We start from the raw sequence: 17,490 nt of genomic DNA, 5'->3' as shown, positions 1-17,490 counted from the left end.
TTAGTAAAGAATTATGGGGAGAGTATGTATTGAGCACTTGTGCAAAAAACTAGGCAGAGTGTGCTGGCATGAAGTGCCTCGAAGGCAGCACAATTGTAATTCACCAAGTGCCATTAAATGGCAAAAAAACACATAAACCACAGACACTGTCACAGCTGATTTGCCTTGCTATCTGCACAATGTAAAAAGAATCAATCTAACCTCACCAATCTTATACATTGAATACAAAAGTGGGGAGGGGAACCACGTAAATATATAGAGAGCTGAATTTAAATAAGCATTGGCAAAGCCAACAGGTCTAAGTTTAATGTGTAAACAAAGACAGAATAAATTCAGTAAATACAAACAAGGAAAAAAGGCAGATTTATTGAAGCTTCCTAGTTGTAAAGTGGTCCCTCATACAGTTCAATGGAAGGGATGTGGAAGAATACACTAAAAAAGTCAAAAGTGTGAGCTGAGAGACGACTGGTCCAGTTGGCTCAGCCACGAGGGGATCGACAGTATCTGAAACCAATGATTGAAGAAAGCCTAAGGTGAAAAGATGAGACAGTCCACTATTTATACTGTAAGCACTAGATTTGTTTGACAGCTGCACTGTCAAAGTTCAGTCCGAACGTGTACACCATGGTCTCATGAGTTCAGTGTCATTTTAAAGGATTTTGCGGCCCAGGGCAAAATATATTTTGGGGTCCCCGGTATGGAGCTACTTTACATTTATTACAAACGTTTGACTAATTAAAGGAAATTAAAGGAAAATGTGAGGCAGTCTGAAGACCAAAATGCAGAAAAGCTGAACCAGGTAGAAAGTAATTTTTATTAAATAGAACATAACTAAAATGAAAAAAATCCAATAAGTAGAACAAGAGATATACACGTTTATAGATTTCCGTGAATAAAGTGCTAAAAAGCACTAAGCGCCAACTGTGGATATCTGGTCATACTGGACCGGGACAAAGTCACAAGTTGAGGGCAGTGGAGCGCAGGCCGGCTACAGAGACCCAGTTAGGCCCACTGAACAGAGTACCTTACTTCCTGTTTTCAAAGATCTGCATTGAAATGTGTCGTGCAGCTGAAGCATTGCGTCGGTTCCAAGATGTGGTGAGGCTGCAGGGTGAGGTCCTGCATCATCATTGAGGATCATGTTCATGAGGGCTTGCAATGTGAAGTCCGGCGTCGAGGGTGCATCGCGCAGTCGGTGCGATGTGTCGGTTCTGAGGATCTGCGAGGATGCGATGTGGAGCCTGGTGTCTCTGTTGAGGCTGCCATTCATGACGGATGTGAGGGCTTTGCATATCGGGAGTTCCAATGGGACGATGGACTGCAAAGTGATGAGGTCCTTGCGATGACACGCAGCAGCGGTGATGCATTGGTTCTGCTCGGCGTTGCCCCATGCAGCAGAGGAGATGCAGCAGGTCTGCTGGATCCACAGAGGATCTTCGGCCCTATATACAAGGGTCCAAGACTGATGTGGCACCACTTGGCAGTGTAGACTCATAGATGCTGGTGTCGAGGTTGTAGGAGCCTTCTCTCCCAGAAGCTCTAGTGAGGAGGCCAGCCAACTAGGCCTTAGAATCACTCTGGTGGTCCTGGGCTCAACAGATGCAGACCCAGTCCTTCTCTCCCAGGCAAGAGAGCAACAGGCAGCAAGTCAGTAGAGCAGGGCAGCAGGCCTTCAGAGCAGAAGACCTGAAGAGTGGCAGTCCTTTCAGCATCACAGCAGTCCTTATTCCTGGCAGAGTATCCACAGGTCTAGAAGTGTTTTCAAGAGTTGGTGTCTAAGGTCTTGCATTTATACCGAGTGGTGCCTTTAAAGTTGGGGGTAGCTTCTAAACGTATGTCTTTGAAGGGCACATGTGCCCTACCTTCCTTAAAATGGTTCCAGACTAGCTATAGGAGGTATGCAGCCATTTTGGGTGGAGGGGGAATGGGGGGGGGGGTAGACATAGCCTATTCAGGTGTAAGTGGGGCTGTGCCCAGCTACACCCTCCCATCTTGCCAGTGATGACCCATCCAGGCACACCTAAGCTCTCTGTTGTGTGTGGCTGTCTAGGAGGACTACACAAAGCCCTTCTGTCCACTACACCAAGTCATGTGACCCAGAGACAGGCTGCAGGCACTAAATGGCTAACTTTCTAAAAGTGGCAATTTCAAAATTGTAATTTAAAATCTGACTTTACCATATATTAGGATTTTTCATTACAATTCCAAAGACACCAAACATTAACTGGTTACCTGCAACCATTTGGAAATTACAGCTTATTAAATGCATCACATAGGACAAGAAGGCCTTACAGTAGTGAAAAATAAATGTAAGAGTTTTTCACTAAAAGAACATGTACAACTTAAAAGGTCATGTCCTACTTTTTGAATACATTGCATCCTGCCCTATGGACTGTCCAGGACCTACCGTAGGGGTGACCTAATTGTATACAAAAGGAAGATTTGTGCCCGACAAAAGGTTTAGTTTGCCAGGTCGAAATGGCAGCTTAAAGCTGCACACACAGGCTGTAATGGCAGGCCTGTGAAATGTTTAAAGTGCCACTTAACTGGGTGGCACAATTGGTGCTGCAGGCCAACTACTACCATTTAATTTACAGGGCCTGGGCACAAGTAGTGCCACCTTACTACAGACTTAGTATAATAACTGAGCCAATTGGGTGTAAGCCAATCGTACCATGTTTAAAGGAGAGAACACAAGCACTTTAGCGCTGGTTAGAAGTGGTAAAGTGTGCAGAGGCCTATTGACAGCAAAAACGAAATCAGCAAAACAGGTGGTCTGAAGTCAAAATGTTAGGGGGTAAACCACACCATGGATGCCAGGTCTAAAACATTAACTTCCCAGATATTTTTGGTTGGAACATTAGAGCAAAGAATGGGCTTTATGGGTTTTCTATTAACCTATACACCACCTATAATTGTTCCTTTTTCCAGAATAAAGAGTAACCAACCCCAATCATTTTACTTCCTCATTTGTCAAGTATTCCTGAGGGATCCCCTTTAATAGTAGGAGATTTTAACATCACATATGAGCCTCTAGACTGCATGCATCTTATTACAGAACACAAGGACAAAGCCCTGGGTATTCCAGCCTAGAGGCCCAATTTAATTGTCTTTAGCATGAACACATGTCTGTGCTCTGTGTGAATGTGAAGGAAACTCTTAGGGCTAGCCTTTTAATGTTCTGGCAGTAACAAACTTTGTGCTGTAACCTTGCATTGGCTGCAAATCTTGTACATTTTATATTTATTTGTGTACGTTTTTAATAGTGTTGTATTGTTATTTATGTGTTTATGGAGTAAAACCCCAAAATAAACATACATTGACTCTTCACTTTAGAAGCAAGTTCTCCTTTACATACTGCAAGTAGGCCTATTTGCCAATCATTCCGTGGGTCGATATTCAGTAGCACAACCATACTAAACATGTTGCGTGAAAAAATCGAATTCATGCAGGCCCCTACCCAGAAAATACTATTCTTTGTATAGCAACTTGTGTGTAGGTGCTCCTGCTGCAATAAAAGTGCTGTCTGTACAGTGCTCTTTTGCTTCTCAACTAAAATAAATTAATGAGAAGTTTTTTTTTTACTGCGAGAACTATGTGGAAGAAGGACAGGGAAATAACTAATTTGCTAATCATGTTTTTAAACTAACCCTGGGCAAAGCACTACGCTACGCTTGCGTAGTTTGCAAAGTTTGCGCTACTTCACACTAAGCAAACTGCATGTAGCACAGTGCAAACACAAGTAGCGTAGCGTAGAGCAGCGGTCATTTTTTGCTTGCTCGCGGTCTTCAACGTCAAGTTGGCGACCGCGAGCAAGCAAAATGACATCCCGGCGAGACTTTTTCCTCGTTCGCGATCAGTAACATCAAGTTGCCGATCGCGAGCGTGGAAAATTAACCTCCCGGTGAGATTCTCAATGCGGGGAGGTCAGGTTTCTCATTGCGAGTGATCGCGTATGCTCACGACCGCTCGCGATGATAAACTACCAGTCTGCGTTGAGAAAGCTGCCGCTCGAGTAAAAATCTACTCGAGCGGCAGAAAACTACAGCTCGCACTGTGCAAGATGCCGTTTTCAATGATTGCACAGTGCCGGATGCTTGTCCGCACTGTGCAATCATTGAAAACGGTATCTTGCACAGTGCGAACAGGGCACTATGCAGCTCGTGTAGTGCGAAGTGCACTTCGCGTAGCTACGCGGAGCACTACTTCGCAAACTATGCCCAGCCGTATATAAACACAACGGGGCAAACCAAAAAATGAGATGCTCTTTTACCCAGTTTACTAAAGTGCCTACGTGAAAGTACTAGAGTGTTATCCATGAGCGAAATCAATATCAAAGAATGTGGACTTCCATTGATTTGGGAATGGAGTAGGACCTTATAAGTGATTACTGAAAGACATTACTGCAATAGCCACTAGGCGGCAGCGTCTTTCAGTATCTGTGCATGAAGTTGACCTTAACCCTAGAGTCCTCCTGTTATCATGGACCTGATGAAAGTAGCCATTTTAAAAGTTAAGAAACTAGGGACTAGTTTAGAGATCAGTGTTAACGGCAACAAACGCTGCTCCGCTGAAGAATGCAATATAGATGGAGAGGCGGAAATGTAGTGCCCCTCATCAAAACTTATCACATCCTGCTTGTTACAAGTCTAACAATAGGCGGTGTGAACAGTCTATCTATGGTAGTGCTTAATTTGTAAAAAAAATAAGTGCCACGGCTTTCTTGTCAGAAGCCGCTGAACCTTGCACCACACATTGCCCCTGCCATGCTGCCAATGATAATAACAATGCAACTACCAACCATCACACTCAAACAAGTGTGACAAGGTGGACTATTTCAGGCCCCCAAAAGCTATAAGAATGGCTTGGGTTACAGGAAATAGTATTTTTTTAAATATATATATATATATTGCATTATTAAGTAACTGTTGTAGTCATCTCTAAATTAGCCGGAACAGCACCACCTTGTGGCAGACTGCCACAAACACCGGTGTTGACAATTAAGTGACGGTGCTGAGTTCCAGAAACCACTGACTCAAATTAAGCACTAGTCTACGGGCTCATTACAACCAAATGTATCACAGTTCTGGTGGAGGGGGGTGGGGGAAGTTCAAGAAAAGGATCAGCCCTCTTTCACACAGGCCCGTCCAACAGAGACGGTAGGCCAACAGTAGATAAGCCAACAGGTGTTTACATCTGGTGGAACACATTTTCCCAATTCAACACATGTGAAATGGCCAGAAAGCTAGTGACAGTAAAGGCTATTATCCTTAAAATAAAATAATGAAATGCATCCATAAGGAAAAATTAAATGCAATGAATGAATGCTGCTATCCTGCTTCTGGATTTACCCTGCTTGAGTTAAACTGGGCAGTGGCTCCCTGTTACTTCTTACGTTCCTGTCCTGGTGTTATTAAAAAGGTTACGGCGCTCCATATACAATAGTGGTCTTGTCTTCATATGTGTGTGAGTTATACATATGTGTGGGTAGTATGTGCCCTAACTTCACGAAAAAGCAAAAGCGAAGCTCTGTACCTAAAACAAACACGAACCTTTGACCTTCAACACAAATAATTTCACAATAATAGTAACTGTTCTTTTTCGGGGTTTATACTAGGCCTGGGCGGTAAATTCCGTTCCGCTCGCGGAATTTGCTGAATTTGGGTAATTTTGAGTTCCGCGGAAAACGTGAAATTGCCCAAAATTCTGCATTCTGCGACTTCGCGAAGTTTTTTGCTTGTTCGCGTTCTCAAAATGCATGTTCGCAAGATATTTCCCCCCGAGCAAGCAAACAGCTATTGCGAACAGTAAAAAAGCATCGCGAACAAGCAATCCCGCGTGTTCGCGGAATTTCTACGTGTTCACGGAGATTTTTTACCATTTCGCGGAGATTTGCGTAAAGCGATTATGCAAATTCCACCCACCCGTTGTTTATACAGAGGTGTAGCAAGGTGCAGCAAGACGCAGCAAAGATGTCATGGGTCCTAGTGCAAGCAAGGAAAATGCACCCCTCCCCCCAATGCCCTGATTTGGTAGTAAAAATATACAACGATTGGGGCAAACCGGGCCCCTCTGACCACTGGGTCCCGGTGCCACTGCACCTGCTGGACCCCTGTGTTTGTGATCAGGTCCCAGGAGTGAACCAATGAATCAAGTTCATGCCTACTTCCTTTAACTACGCATTTACACACTTCTTTATTGTCTGGGTCTTGCTTAATCTAGCTTCACAGTCCTACCTTGCACTGTCAGCTGGATTATTCCTCGGTCCTCCCCAAAAGAATTGATGGCATGACACGAAAAGAATCCAGAGTCCTCTCTCACTGTTGGAAGAATCTGAGAAAGTTGAAGAAAAAGATATTTGTAACAACAGCTGAACTTAGTTTGTTTAAAGTGACACAGGAAAACAGACAGTACACGTGTTCATGGAAGAGTTCAAACGTTGTTATAACATGGAATTCTGTGTGTTGATTCAGAATTGAGCCAGTTTTTCTGTAGGTGATATTTATGTTATGACGTCACTGGTGCCTCAAATGGCAGCTAGAGCGCCTTGGTGAATGTGTTTAGTGCAGGTTGTGCGTGTGTGTGTGTGTGTGTGTGTGTATGTATGCGTGTGCGCGTGCGTGTCTGTGTGTGTGTGCGTGCGTGCATGCATGTGTGTGTGAGTGTGTGTGTGCGTGTGTGTGTGCGTGTGTGTGTGTGTGTGAGTGTGTGTGTGTGTGTGTGTGTGTGCCAGTTGGTTAGAGAAGTTGCTGCCAACTGGTCCCGGACCAGAGAAAACTACATGACCTCAAATCGAATTAACTTTTTGGTGATTCAGCAAGTTCCCAAACTGTTTCTAGACTCAGAGTAAGCCTGAAGATGCCTATAAAAATGCTTAGAAAAAGATTCTCACAGGTGAGAAAATGATCAGAGAAGGTTAAGTGTGTGTATTTAGCTACAGAGGCAGACAGTAAAACTAGGCGAGGGGTGGGTTGGTTTCACAAATTCTGCAACTATTTTATGTATATTTAAATGATTTTCTCATTTTACAGAAAGAGGGATTTTTAGGAGAAGGAAAAAGTGATGCTATTAAGAGAGCCTCACAAGGGTGAAATGCTGTTTTAACACACTCAGGAAAAGTCTGAGACTAAGGGCCATATGTATCAAGGCCAAATGGGTTCGCAAACGCCGAAATTAGCAGAATTTCGCCGTTTGCGAACTCATTTTTGCAAAATGGTATGTATGAAAGAATTTGGGTGCCAAATAAGGAATCGCAAAATTTGCCATTCCTTATTTTGTGATTGCATTTAAGGAATCGCAAATTTTGCGATTCCTTAAATGCAATGTATTAAGCAAAACAAAAATCCAAAATGCCCTTAAGGAATGGCAAATTACCACTAACTTCTAGTTGCTGGTAAGTTGTGATTTCCTTGAAAAATGCACATTTCAGCATTTTTCAAAGTGCCTTGTGACGCACCTACATGCCCTTAGGGCATGTATGTGCACCACATGTGCACCCATGCTTATTTCAGGGGTGCAACAGGGTGTCCTTTGGACACCCCTGCACCCTTGAAATTATTCTCAATTAGCGATTAGAAAATTGCGAATCGCAAATTGAGAAAAAAATTCCCATTCCTTCCTATGGGCCTCCTGGCCCATAGAAATGAATGGGAAAGTATTCCTTAATTGTGAATTCGCAATTTGCGAATTCGCAATTAAGGAATATCAAGAAATCGCAAAAAAATTGAGTTTTTCTTGATACATACCATTTAGCGATTCTGAAATAGTGATTTCTTAAAAATCGCTATTACAGAATCGCAAATTGGTTCCTTGATACATATGGCCCTAAGTGAGACTAAATATGACACAGGCGCTGCGAAGACAAACAACTGTTTTCAAAAATTTCAAACAAATGAAACTTTAACTAAATACACTGGTATTAAAGGGAATTTTCAGAGACTATAATGTGAACTAGAGACTAGGCTAGGAGTACCTTGTGAGAGCTAAATTACACATTTAACTACTTGCAAGACAGCCAATTGAAACAAAGGAGGAAATTGACTATACTGTGACCTTAAAGACTGAGATACTTTATTGAAAAAGTACATTTTACTGGTTTCAATTCTATTTCAAGGATTAGTGATTATTATGTTATGATATGTTAGGGTAATTCATAGAGCGCATGGCTGCCCCAGAAACAGGGCATCCCAGCCCTAACGGACAAGTGACCAGGGGAGATGAGGCTAGTTGGAAGATCAGTTTCCTGAATGAGAGTAAGAGGAACCAATTTGATCCAACAAGCAACAGTTTAACCAAACAATGCCTAGCAGTAAGAACACAAACAGCGTTACAACAAAAGTGCATTTTTCCTAATTTGGAAGGTGTTTCAACGTAGCAATTTCGGGTGGCAGAAATTACATTAAATTGATGGTAATAACATAGCAGCAGAAGTTAGCAACATCTCCACTCCAAGCTCATCATTATTACACAGATATGCCAGTGTTCCTGCACCTAGGTTTCCTGGGTGAGGGAACACCTGACCTGGTTTTCCCTGATGGTAATTCTGACAGGTCAAATTGCAGGAGGTTTACTCATAGCTCATTTTTTCCTGGCAGAACTGACAGTAGCATACATTGTCTACCTGCTCAGAGAAGATTTTCATTGTGTTTTTATAGGAAGAGTAACTATTGACTATTTCATAAATTCGAAAACTGGTTCCTTGAGAAAGGAAAGGTTGAACAGTTAAGCAAAGCCTATCTTGAGTGTGGCCACGCCTGATGAAGGAAACATAGAAAGGAAATTTCTGCAATTTTTTAGCGTGGTTATGAAGGTTTTTTTGTTAAGTGTTGCCTTAAACACAGGAGGACTTCTGAGTTTCATCCAAAATCTAATGGACAGATAGAAAGGTTCAATAGAGTGGTGAAAGAGTCCATTCAGTTGGCAACAAAGGGAGGAATTAGTTTGAAGAAAGTATTTAAAGTCATTGTGCTCACCTACAGTGTTTCCATTTTATCTATTTATAAGACATAGGCTTGAGTCAAAGTTGCTGCATTGATGGTTGGAAAACAAATTTAGGTGTGGATTAACACAAAATAAAAAAGGCAGTAGAAACATAAAAGTGTAAAATGAAGGAGGAGTTAATCATGAAACGCTCTTGCTGAAAGCTTGATTTCCACTTTTTGCTTTAGATGAAACTAAACAGTCAAGTTTCTCAGTCAAGCCTTGGTATCCAATAAACTAATAAAGACTGGGTTTACTGAATCATGGAGCCTAATGACATCAAACAGATGGTTTTCTGAAACTTATCCTTGGATACAATTTTCAGTTTTTTTCCTGTGTCAGCTAATTCCAACTCCCTTATGGGATTCCTCAAGGGTCGGTGCTGAGCCCTCTGCTTTTTAATGTGTATGTCCGCCCGTTTGCGGATGTTGTGGAAGAGGCTGGTCTCTCCCTCTTTTCCTATGCTGACGACACTCAGATAATGTTTTCTCTTTCCTCAGCTAAGGGGTCCGACCCCTCTGCCCTACAGTCAGGTCTGAGTAAAGTTGCGTCTTAGATGAAAAACAATCTACTAAAACTGAAAGGTGGAAAGACTGAAGTTATGATTTTAGGAAAGGAACATGATCTGTGGGGTCCTCAGCACTGGCCCCCTGAATTGGGTATGCTGCCTTTGCAGCTACACCACGTTCGTAATCTGGGTTTCATCATTGACAAGCATCTTTCTATGAAACAACAAGTCACTAGGTTATCTGCCATTTGCTTTAAAATTTTAAAATGGCTTCAAAAATCTTATGGATGATACCCCCCTTGGCTCAAAAAACAGTAGTCCAAGCCGTAGTCACTTCTAGGCTGGACTACAGCAATGTTCTCTACCTGGGCTCCAATAAAGCTATAATCCAAAAACTTCAAGTGGTGCAGAATGCGGCTGCTAGACTATTATGTCAGGTACCTAAATCTTCATCAGGCACTAGCCTCCTCTTGAGCCTTCATTGGCTGAAGGTAGAGGACTGTATAAAATTTAAGGCCCTCTGCTACACTTTCAGAATCAAATTGGAGTGGCCCTCAAATATATAAAAAAATTTACTCAGCATTACCAACCCTGCGTCTTCTTCGATCTACCCATCAGATGAGGTTCTCTGTCCCTAAATTCAAGCTCTCCGCATGCATGGTCCGTCCTTTTCTTATTTAGGACCTACCTTGTGGAACTCTTTACCGTTCTCACTTTGAGAGGAAACCGTCTTTGGCTTATTCCGTAAAAGTTTGAAGACTTGGCTCTTCAACTCTTAGTTGTTCTTGCTAGTTTTCTCAGCGCTCCTATCTGGCCAGTGCCTAGAGAAACCTTGGAGTAGTTGTGCGCCTTCCAAATTCAATTCAAACTCAAATTCAACATTGGTATGCTGAGGATAGATGTTGTGGGACTGGGCATTTTATGTCAGATTAGTGAGTAATTAGTGAAAAATCTGTTTAGCTTTGCAATCCAAAACGGATATTGTCCCAGGTGACTAAACAACTCTTTCAGTAAATGCCTTGCTGGAATTCTTGAGCTGCCTTGTACAGTCTTGTGTCTCCTAGAGTATGAGGTTAGGGCAATTTTCCCTGTATGCATATATTATCTGCCTGAAACTTCAGCAATTTAAACAAGGGTGCAATGGTTGGGGAAAGGATAGACTTTAGTCTGTATATCCCCCCTGAATGGAAAACCTGTTCATTTGATTAGATCACAAAACCACCAAGGTGCTCTGCCAGGAAGCAATTGGACCACATTAATAAAGCCAATTTTATAAGGCAGGAACAGTAGCCTGTCCACATGCATCCCAGTGATACAGATATATACCACAAAGAGACAGGTAGGATGTTACAGGTCATAGGAGCTTAAAAGGTCACATTTTAACTTTTAAATGGTTATGAATTGGACTGCTTCTCAATTGTAGAGGGAGAGAATTCCATAAATCAGTGATAGGTACGAGAAAGATCTCCAGCTCTGTCTAGCCCTGAAAATACTTGGTGGTTAAATAGAAGGGCATAGGAGGATCAAAGTAACTACCTGGGTTGGTAAATAGAGAATGTGACTTTTGTGGGTCAGACACAGAAAGATCATTAAATACCTCATACATTTGTGACAACTTCCTTTAGTGAGCCTCTCTCTTACAGCTCAACATTACCTGTTGAACCCAGCTGTGAGAATTATAAGACTGGCACACTGACAAGTGCAAAGAAATGAAGGACTAAGAATAACTAACTGTTAGTCCAATGATTATGTGGCTTTTCACTGACGAATAGCAAACTGCACACCAGGTCAGGCAATGAATCGATGAATCGGGTGCCATAGCGCAGATTCTGCCCAAAGAGACGTCCTAAAGGAACAGAGGGGCATATTACCAACAACTAGCGATAATTATCGCTAAGTTGGCTTTGCGGGAATATTTCTATTGCCGCCCTTCACCTGTTTTAATCGCTGAGGTACTTTGCTATTAGCAAGGTTTATCTCAGGAGCGATAAAAAACAGGCGAAATGCGTGAATATCGCTGTCAATACAGCGATATTCAGGCATTACCGTGACAATGCTCTTAGCCATGTTATCCTCCTCTCATTGGATAACATGGCTAAGAACTGGTCAGGGCAGGCGTTAGCTTTTGGAGATATTCACGCTTAGCGCAAATATTTCCAAAACTGCACCTGTGTTGATCATAGGCGATAGCGATTGCAGCGACTGTTTTCAGTCGCTGACATTTTGGCACGCCCACTTTGCATGTCATTAGCGATAATTATCGCTGACATGCAAAGTGGGCCCCAAAATGCCCGCTATCGCCTACAAGCTGTCGCTAACTGGTGTTAGCGACAGCTTGGTAATAGGGTGATAAAATGATCGCCGCATTAGCGGGAAAAAGTCCCGCTAAAGCGGCGATAATGGCCCTTGGTACTATTCCCCTAAGTAGTCTAACGCTCTGTGATCCATCTATGAATAATAACTGTAAGTGGTCCGAGAGGAAATGATTATAAGAATTAATGAAGAAAATTGGAAATAGTCGTCCTCACAATGTGACTGAACACCTTTATAATTTACTAACGTTTTCTTTTTCCTAGTAGAAGGAGAAGTGTTTAACGTGTGATGCTGCAAGCTGTAAAATCTGATTTTGTTTGCAACAGAAATATTTATTTACAAGAAAATATTTAATGTTTTTGGACTTTATTTATATTCAATTGTGATAGAAGTGTGATTCATCACTAATTGTACCTAGTGCATTTATCATACCTATCTAAATAAAAGGACAAATATTTTTTTTTAAACATCTGAAATGACTAATAAAACAATATTTATATGCCCCTGTCTTATTCTGAAACGTCAATCAGTACATATAGGCAAGTATCTGAGGTGCCAACATAACCTGTTTTTGACTTTTACTCTATCTAGATTCCTCGTATTACAATAAATATAGGGCCAGATGTACGACCATAGCATTTTGAGACATGCAAATTGCGTCAAATTGCGAGTCACAATTTGCGACTTGCAAAATGCTATATACAACAGTATCTGAGACACTGTTTGCGATTCCCAATGGGGTCACATATTGCATGCCTCATGAATATTAATGAGGCTGTCGCAATTAGCGATCCCATTGGGAATGGCTCGCACTCCCAAGGATAGTGGCCTGCTGTGATCAGCAGACCACCATGTCTGGGACTGCTTTGCCAATAAAGCAGTTTTTTTTAATGCAGCCTGTTTTCCTTAAAGGAAAACTGGAAGCATTTAAAAAATAAAAAATACACTTTTCAGTTTCATTTTTTAAGGGAAAGCAGTGGTCCTTATTTGCGAGTGCCAGCCTTACCATCCTTCTGAAAAGGGTGGTAAACTACGATTGTTTGCGGTCGCAAAACATTCATACAGGTTTTGGAGTCACTATTAGGAAGGGACGCCCTTGGAACACCCCTTCCTAATAGTGAGTCGCTTACCATATTTTGCGAGTCGCTAATTGATTAGCGACTCGAAAAATAGGGTTGGTATATTGGCCATGCGTTTTTTGCGGTCCCAAACAGGCCTAAAACTACTCTGCGATCGCAAAAAATGGTCGTACATCTGGCCCTATATTCTCTTCCACCAAGGAGTATGTTTTAACTGGGTTGATGTTGTTTGGTCCTCATAAGACTTTATCAGGCCTTCCTCAGGATAGTGGACAACAGTGTGTTAACCTGCGTTATATGTTGTCAGTAATACCACTTCCTGCAGGTTGGTGATCATACATATTTATAGGTTAGAGTGGAGTCTGTTTTAGACTTGAATGCCAAGTGCTTCTTTTTTTCCAGCACCCTATAGAGGTTATATTTTGTGATTCTAAATGATGTGCACATTCCATCCATTCTGAGTACTTTGTTGTAATGTCTGATGTCACTTGTAAAGTGGCCATTGGTTTGTGACTAGTTTATACACTGATGATGTTGAACACTGCCTCCTGTCTATTTTGTTTACAATTGGTCTCCATTGTGAATTTTGGATTGCCTGAGAGGTTCATCTTTTTTTTTTACAATTACTTCTCAATTAAATTAATAGTTGATGCCAGGCACCTTAGAGAAATAATATGCATAATTCATGGCAGACATTTCACTGTGAGAAACCCTAAATCTAATTAATTTGTTATGTATGGCTTTGCAGGAAACCTTTAACTAGAGCACTGGTTTCAAAAAATGTTTTTTGCTGTTCTGACATCAGAGCAGTGAGGCAGCAGACCTGAAGCCCATGCTCTCACTTGTGGCAACCACCTTCTCTCTTGTTTCCCTATCAGAGGAAGGCAGGAGAATGAGTGCGGGACAAAAAGAGTACTGGTACTTGATCATGATGTAGTGCTCAATAAAAGGAACTCAGAAATATTACAAGAGGGTTTTCCTCCCGGACTGTGGTGGATTCCATAATGAAAACAAGAAACAATGAATCCAGCAACACTAAAGAGCTGATGGTAACCTAAATCATGCCTCTATCATGTTCATGTACTCCTCTGTAACACTATGCTAGTAATCACATTCATAACCCGACCCAAAATGTATCAATAATTTTAATCAAATATTGATGTCATTTTATAGTAGTTTGGAGCTTCCTGTACATTGAATATGCTTGGTAATTTCTATGGCTCTTGAAGGCCCAGAAACCACTAGGCTCAGATTTTTACATTTGCACAAGTCCTAGCAGCGTAAAGTTGCTTTCAATCCTGGGACGTAGAGGCAAGACTCCAGGAGAATAATGAGTATAGTACTGTATATCTTATTCTCAAGGTCTTTCAGCACTTCATGGAAGAAGATCCTGCCACCTGATCATTAATAGTTTTTTGGTAAAACCAGTTTCTGTCACATGATAAGGCTCCATTGACTTGTAAGCAGCCTGTTCTATTATTCTATGAATTTTAGGTCAATGCTCCAAATCACCATTTTCTAGTGAGAGTCCTGGTCAGTTAAAATGGCACTTGTCTTTGATCTTTTGCTTTGCTGCTTGCTATTTTGCTTTGAACGCTAGAGAGACTTTAAGCTTCCTAGCATGCCGTGCTTTATTTGTAACAAGCTCATCCATCTTTCCACATTACCTGCAGAGTAGAGATGAAGTCCTCTCCCACCTCCTTGGAGGACACCAGGTATCGAGACATTTCAGGGACATTGATCATGCGATCCTCCTTCTCCCAGCGGACAATGATGGGTTTTTCCCCATGCGCAGTGCAGCTCATTTCCTTCTTTTGACCCTGGGTGGCCAAGGTAGTGTTGGGGTATGACGTAATCATTGCAGGAACTGAAAGGGAAGGCACATCACAGTGAATGTCCTACAATTAAGTGGGTTATAAAACAACAGAATATATGCCTGCCCAAGCCCAAAGACCACAAACCAAAGACAAAGCGGCGCGGCGCAATTCTGCGCCTGTGCGGCCGTTTTAATGAGTGGGCGGGATCATGACGGCCCGCAGCCGTCATCAGCACACGCCCGCCGTGATGCATGACGGACGGGGGCCGTCATCAGCATGGAAGCGGTTAAGAACTTCCTAAATAATATTCGCACTTGGATTGCACAAAAGTACTCATTAAAGTGGAAATACACTTTTTAAAAATAAATATAATCGGGACCCTAGAATTCTTAGTATCAAAGACTTAAAAGAAGCTGCGTGTAAAGATAGATCAGTAATACTAAGATACTACTAACATATATTTGACCTGCTTCTGGCAGATCTAGTCTCGGTGTCACAATGTCTCCTTCTCTGCTCCTGACTCCATCCACCTTCTCCTCTTCCTTGTCCAGTTTACTTATCAACATTTTATAACCAAAAGGAAATAGCATTTTTCAGGGTCTCAACCATCTCATGACCCTAATGGCAATGTCACTGGGAATGACCTGACACAGTCCTTAACACTAGGACAGCTTCGCAGAGAGTTGCCATCTAGCCAGTTTTTTACCGGTCTGGCTGTAATAAAGCAAGGAGGCACGCTTTATTTGCTTTTATGTACTTTATTCCCGGAGCGCCGGGGCTTAGACTCTTTCTAGCGGTCGGCGCCGAGAAAACAATATGGCCGCCTTCCGCTTCCTGTTAAACACTTCCTGTTCCTGTGCAGGAACACTAGAACGCTACCACATATCTCCTCCCTTTATGCACAACAACAAATTTACAAAAGTCTTACTTCCAGTTCATCTCATAGTCCTTGAATCTCTCAGGTACCTTAACTCTTCTTCCTACTCGAGTCTCCACTCTCTCGTCCATTCTCTCTCCACATGTCGTCTCGTGTTCCGTCCTCTCTCTCGTACCTTCTACCTCTCGGTCTCTTGCTCTCTTCTCACCATCGTCCTCGCTTCTGCGTCTTTCTCCTTTCGACTTTCTCCTTTCCCTTTCCTCACCTTCTGTTTGTCTTTCTGCACTATCAACGTTCTCTACTTGTCTTTCTTCACCTTCTCCGACGTTCTCTCTTTGTCCTTCTCCACCTTCACTTTCTCCATCCTCGAAAACCTGCTCTGCTCCTTCTTCCGTCTCCTCTTCCCACTTCAGTATCTTGCTGCACCTTGCCATTCTGTCCATAGACCATATCTTTCCATCGCTAAGTAGGGCCGACCGGGCATAGGGCTCCACTACCTTGAGGGGGGGTGAAAACTTGCTTTCCCCCTTTCTCTTCATGATGGCCAGCTTCACCCTCACCCAATCTCCCTTGTCTAGCTCTGTGCTTCGAGTGTTCCGCCTTTTGTTGTAATGGGCAGTGTAAACTTCTTGTGCTCTCTCTAAATTCTTTCTGACCACCGCCGGCGACCACTTGCTCTGTACGACCAGCTTCCTCCATGCTGCATTGTCTTTGGTGAAGGCTTCTCTACCTCTTAATATCTTGAAGGGGCTGTACCCTGTGCTCCCTGGTGTGATGCGGTATTCCCAAATCATCTTTTCTAGCTCCTTTTCCCAGTCCAGACCATCTTCAATGGCCGCCTGTATAGTGCCCATTATCACACGATTAAAACGCTCCACCTGGCCATTTCCCGCAGGGTGGTAGATCGGGGTGTGCTTTACTTCGATGCCGTTTCTCTTGGTAAAGGCGATCCACTTCTCAGATGTGAATTGGGGACCATTGTCGCAGGTGATGATCCTTGGGATGCCTTCACTGACAAATGTGGCACGCAAGAACCGTATAACCGCCTCTGTGTCCACATGTTCCAATACTTGTAGCTCGGGCCACTTGGAATACTTATCAATGACGACCACCACGTACTTCTGAGTACCCTCCTTGTCCAGGACTGGCCCCATTATGTCCACCGACAACATTTCCCAAGGCCCATCCGGAATCGGAAATCTTCCCAAAGGCGGTCTCATCATGCTCTGGGATTTGTCTGATCTTGCACAAGACTCACATGTGCGCACGTGTCGTTCTACCTGCGCATCGATGGCCGGCCACCAATATGCTTGTCTGGCCAATGCTTTCGTCTTCGTGATCCCTTGGTGCCCTTCATGCAGCAAGGACATCAAACGCTCTAAAATGTTCCGGGGCGGGACCACCTTGTCTCCTCGGAATAGAAACACTGGGTTCTCTGCCAATGACAGCTCCTCTCTGACCTCCCAATATCTCTTCAGTTCCTCCTTCAAGTGTCTCTTTTCTGGCCATCCATGGACTACGTATCCTTTCACGGCCTCTAGGTCTGTGTCTTCCTTGTAGGCCTCTTCCCAGTCTTGGGCGCTTATCACCTCCTCTGTGTCCTGGATGGTGGCCACCACATAACCTTCCCAATCTTGCTTCTCTTCGTTCCTTGCCTCGTCCATGGCTGCCGCCCTACTAAGGAAGTCGGCCACTTTGTTCTGTGGCCCCGGAATGTGCTCAACCTCATAGACAAAGTCCAAAAGCCGAAGGGTCATCTTGGCGATTCTTGGTGTAGCATGTTCATGTCCGCTTGATGTCAGGACACGTACTAGGGGCTTGTGATCGGTTTTCACTAGGAACTTGGCTCCCCACAAGTACTGCCTAAATTTCTCCACCGCCCAGACCACTGCCAGCATTTCTTTCTCCACCACACTG

At 43.0% G+C, this 17,490-nt stretch overlaps 1 protein-coding gene across 1 annotated transcript in view; it reads right to left on the bottom strand.

Annotated features, from left to right (window-relative positions):
- Nucleotides 1-17,490, bottom strand: part of DSCAM (DS cell adhesion molecule) — a 959,122-nt gene that overhangs the window by 298,322 nt on the left and 643,310 nt on the right. The window contains exons 12-13 of the mRNA XM_078656818.1: nucleotides 14,547-14,746; nucleotides 6,237-6,333 (exon numbers count right to left, since the gene is read on the bottom strand). Coding sequence (XP_078512944.1) covers nucleotides 6,237-6,333; nucleotides 14,547-14,746 — 297 coding nt within the window. The remainder of the gene's footprint in view (nucleotides 1-6,236; nucleotides 6,334-14,546; nucleotides 14,747-17,490) is intronic.

This window comes from Lissotriton helveticus, chromosome 8, assembly GCF_964261635.1.
Source record: "Lissotriton helveticus chromosome 8, aLisHel1.1, whole genome shotgun sequence".
NCBI classification, from domain to species: domain Eukaryota; kingdom Metazoa; phylum Chordata; class Amphibia; order Caudata; family Salamandridae; genus Lissotriton; species Lissotriton helveticus.
This window is presented reverse-complemented; position numbering and strand designations above follow the sequence as displayed.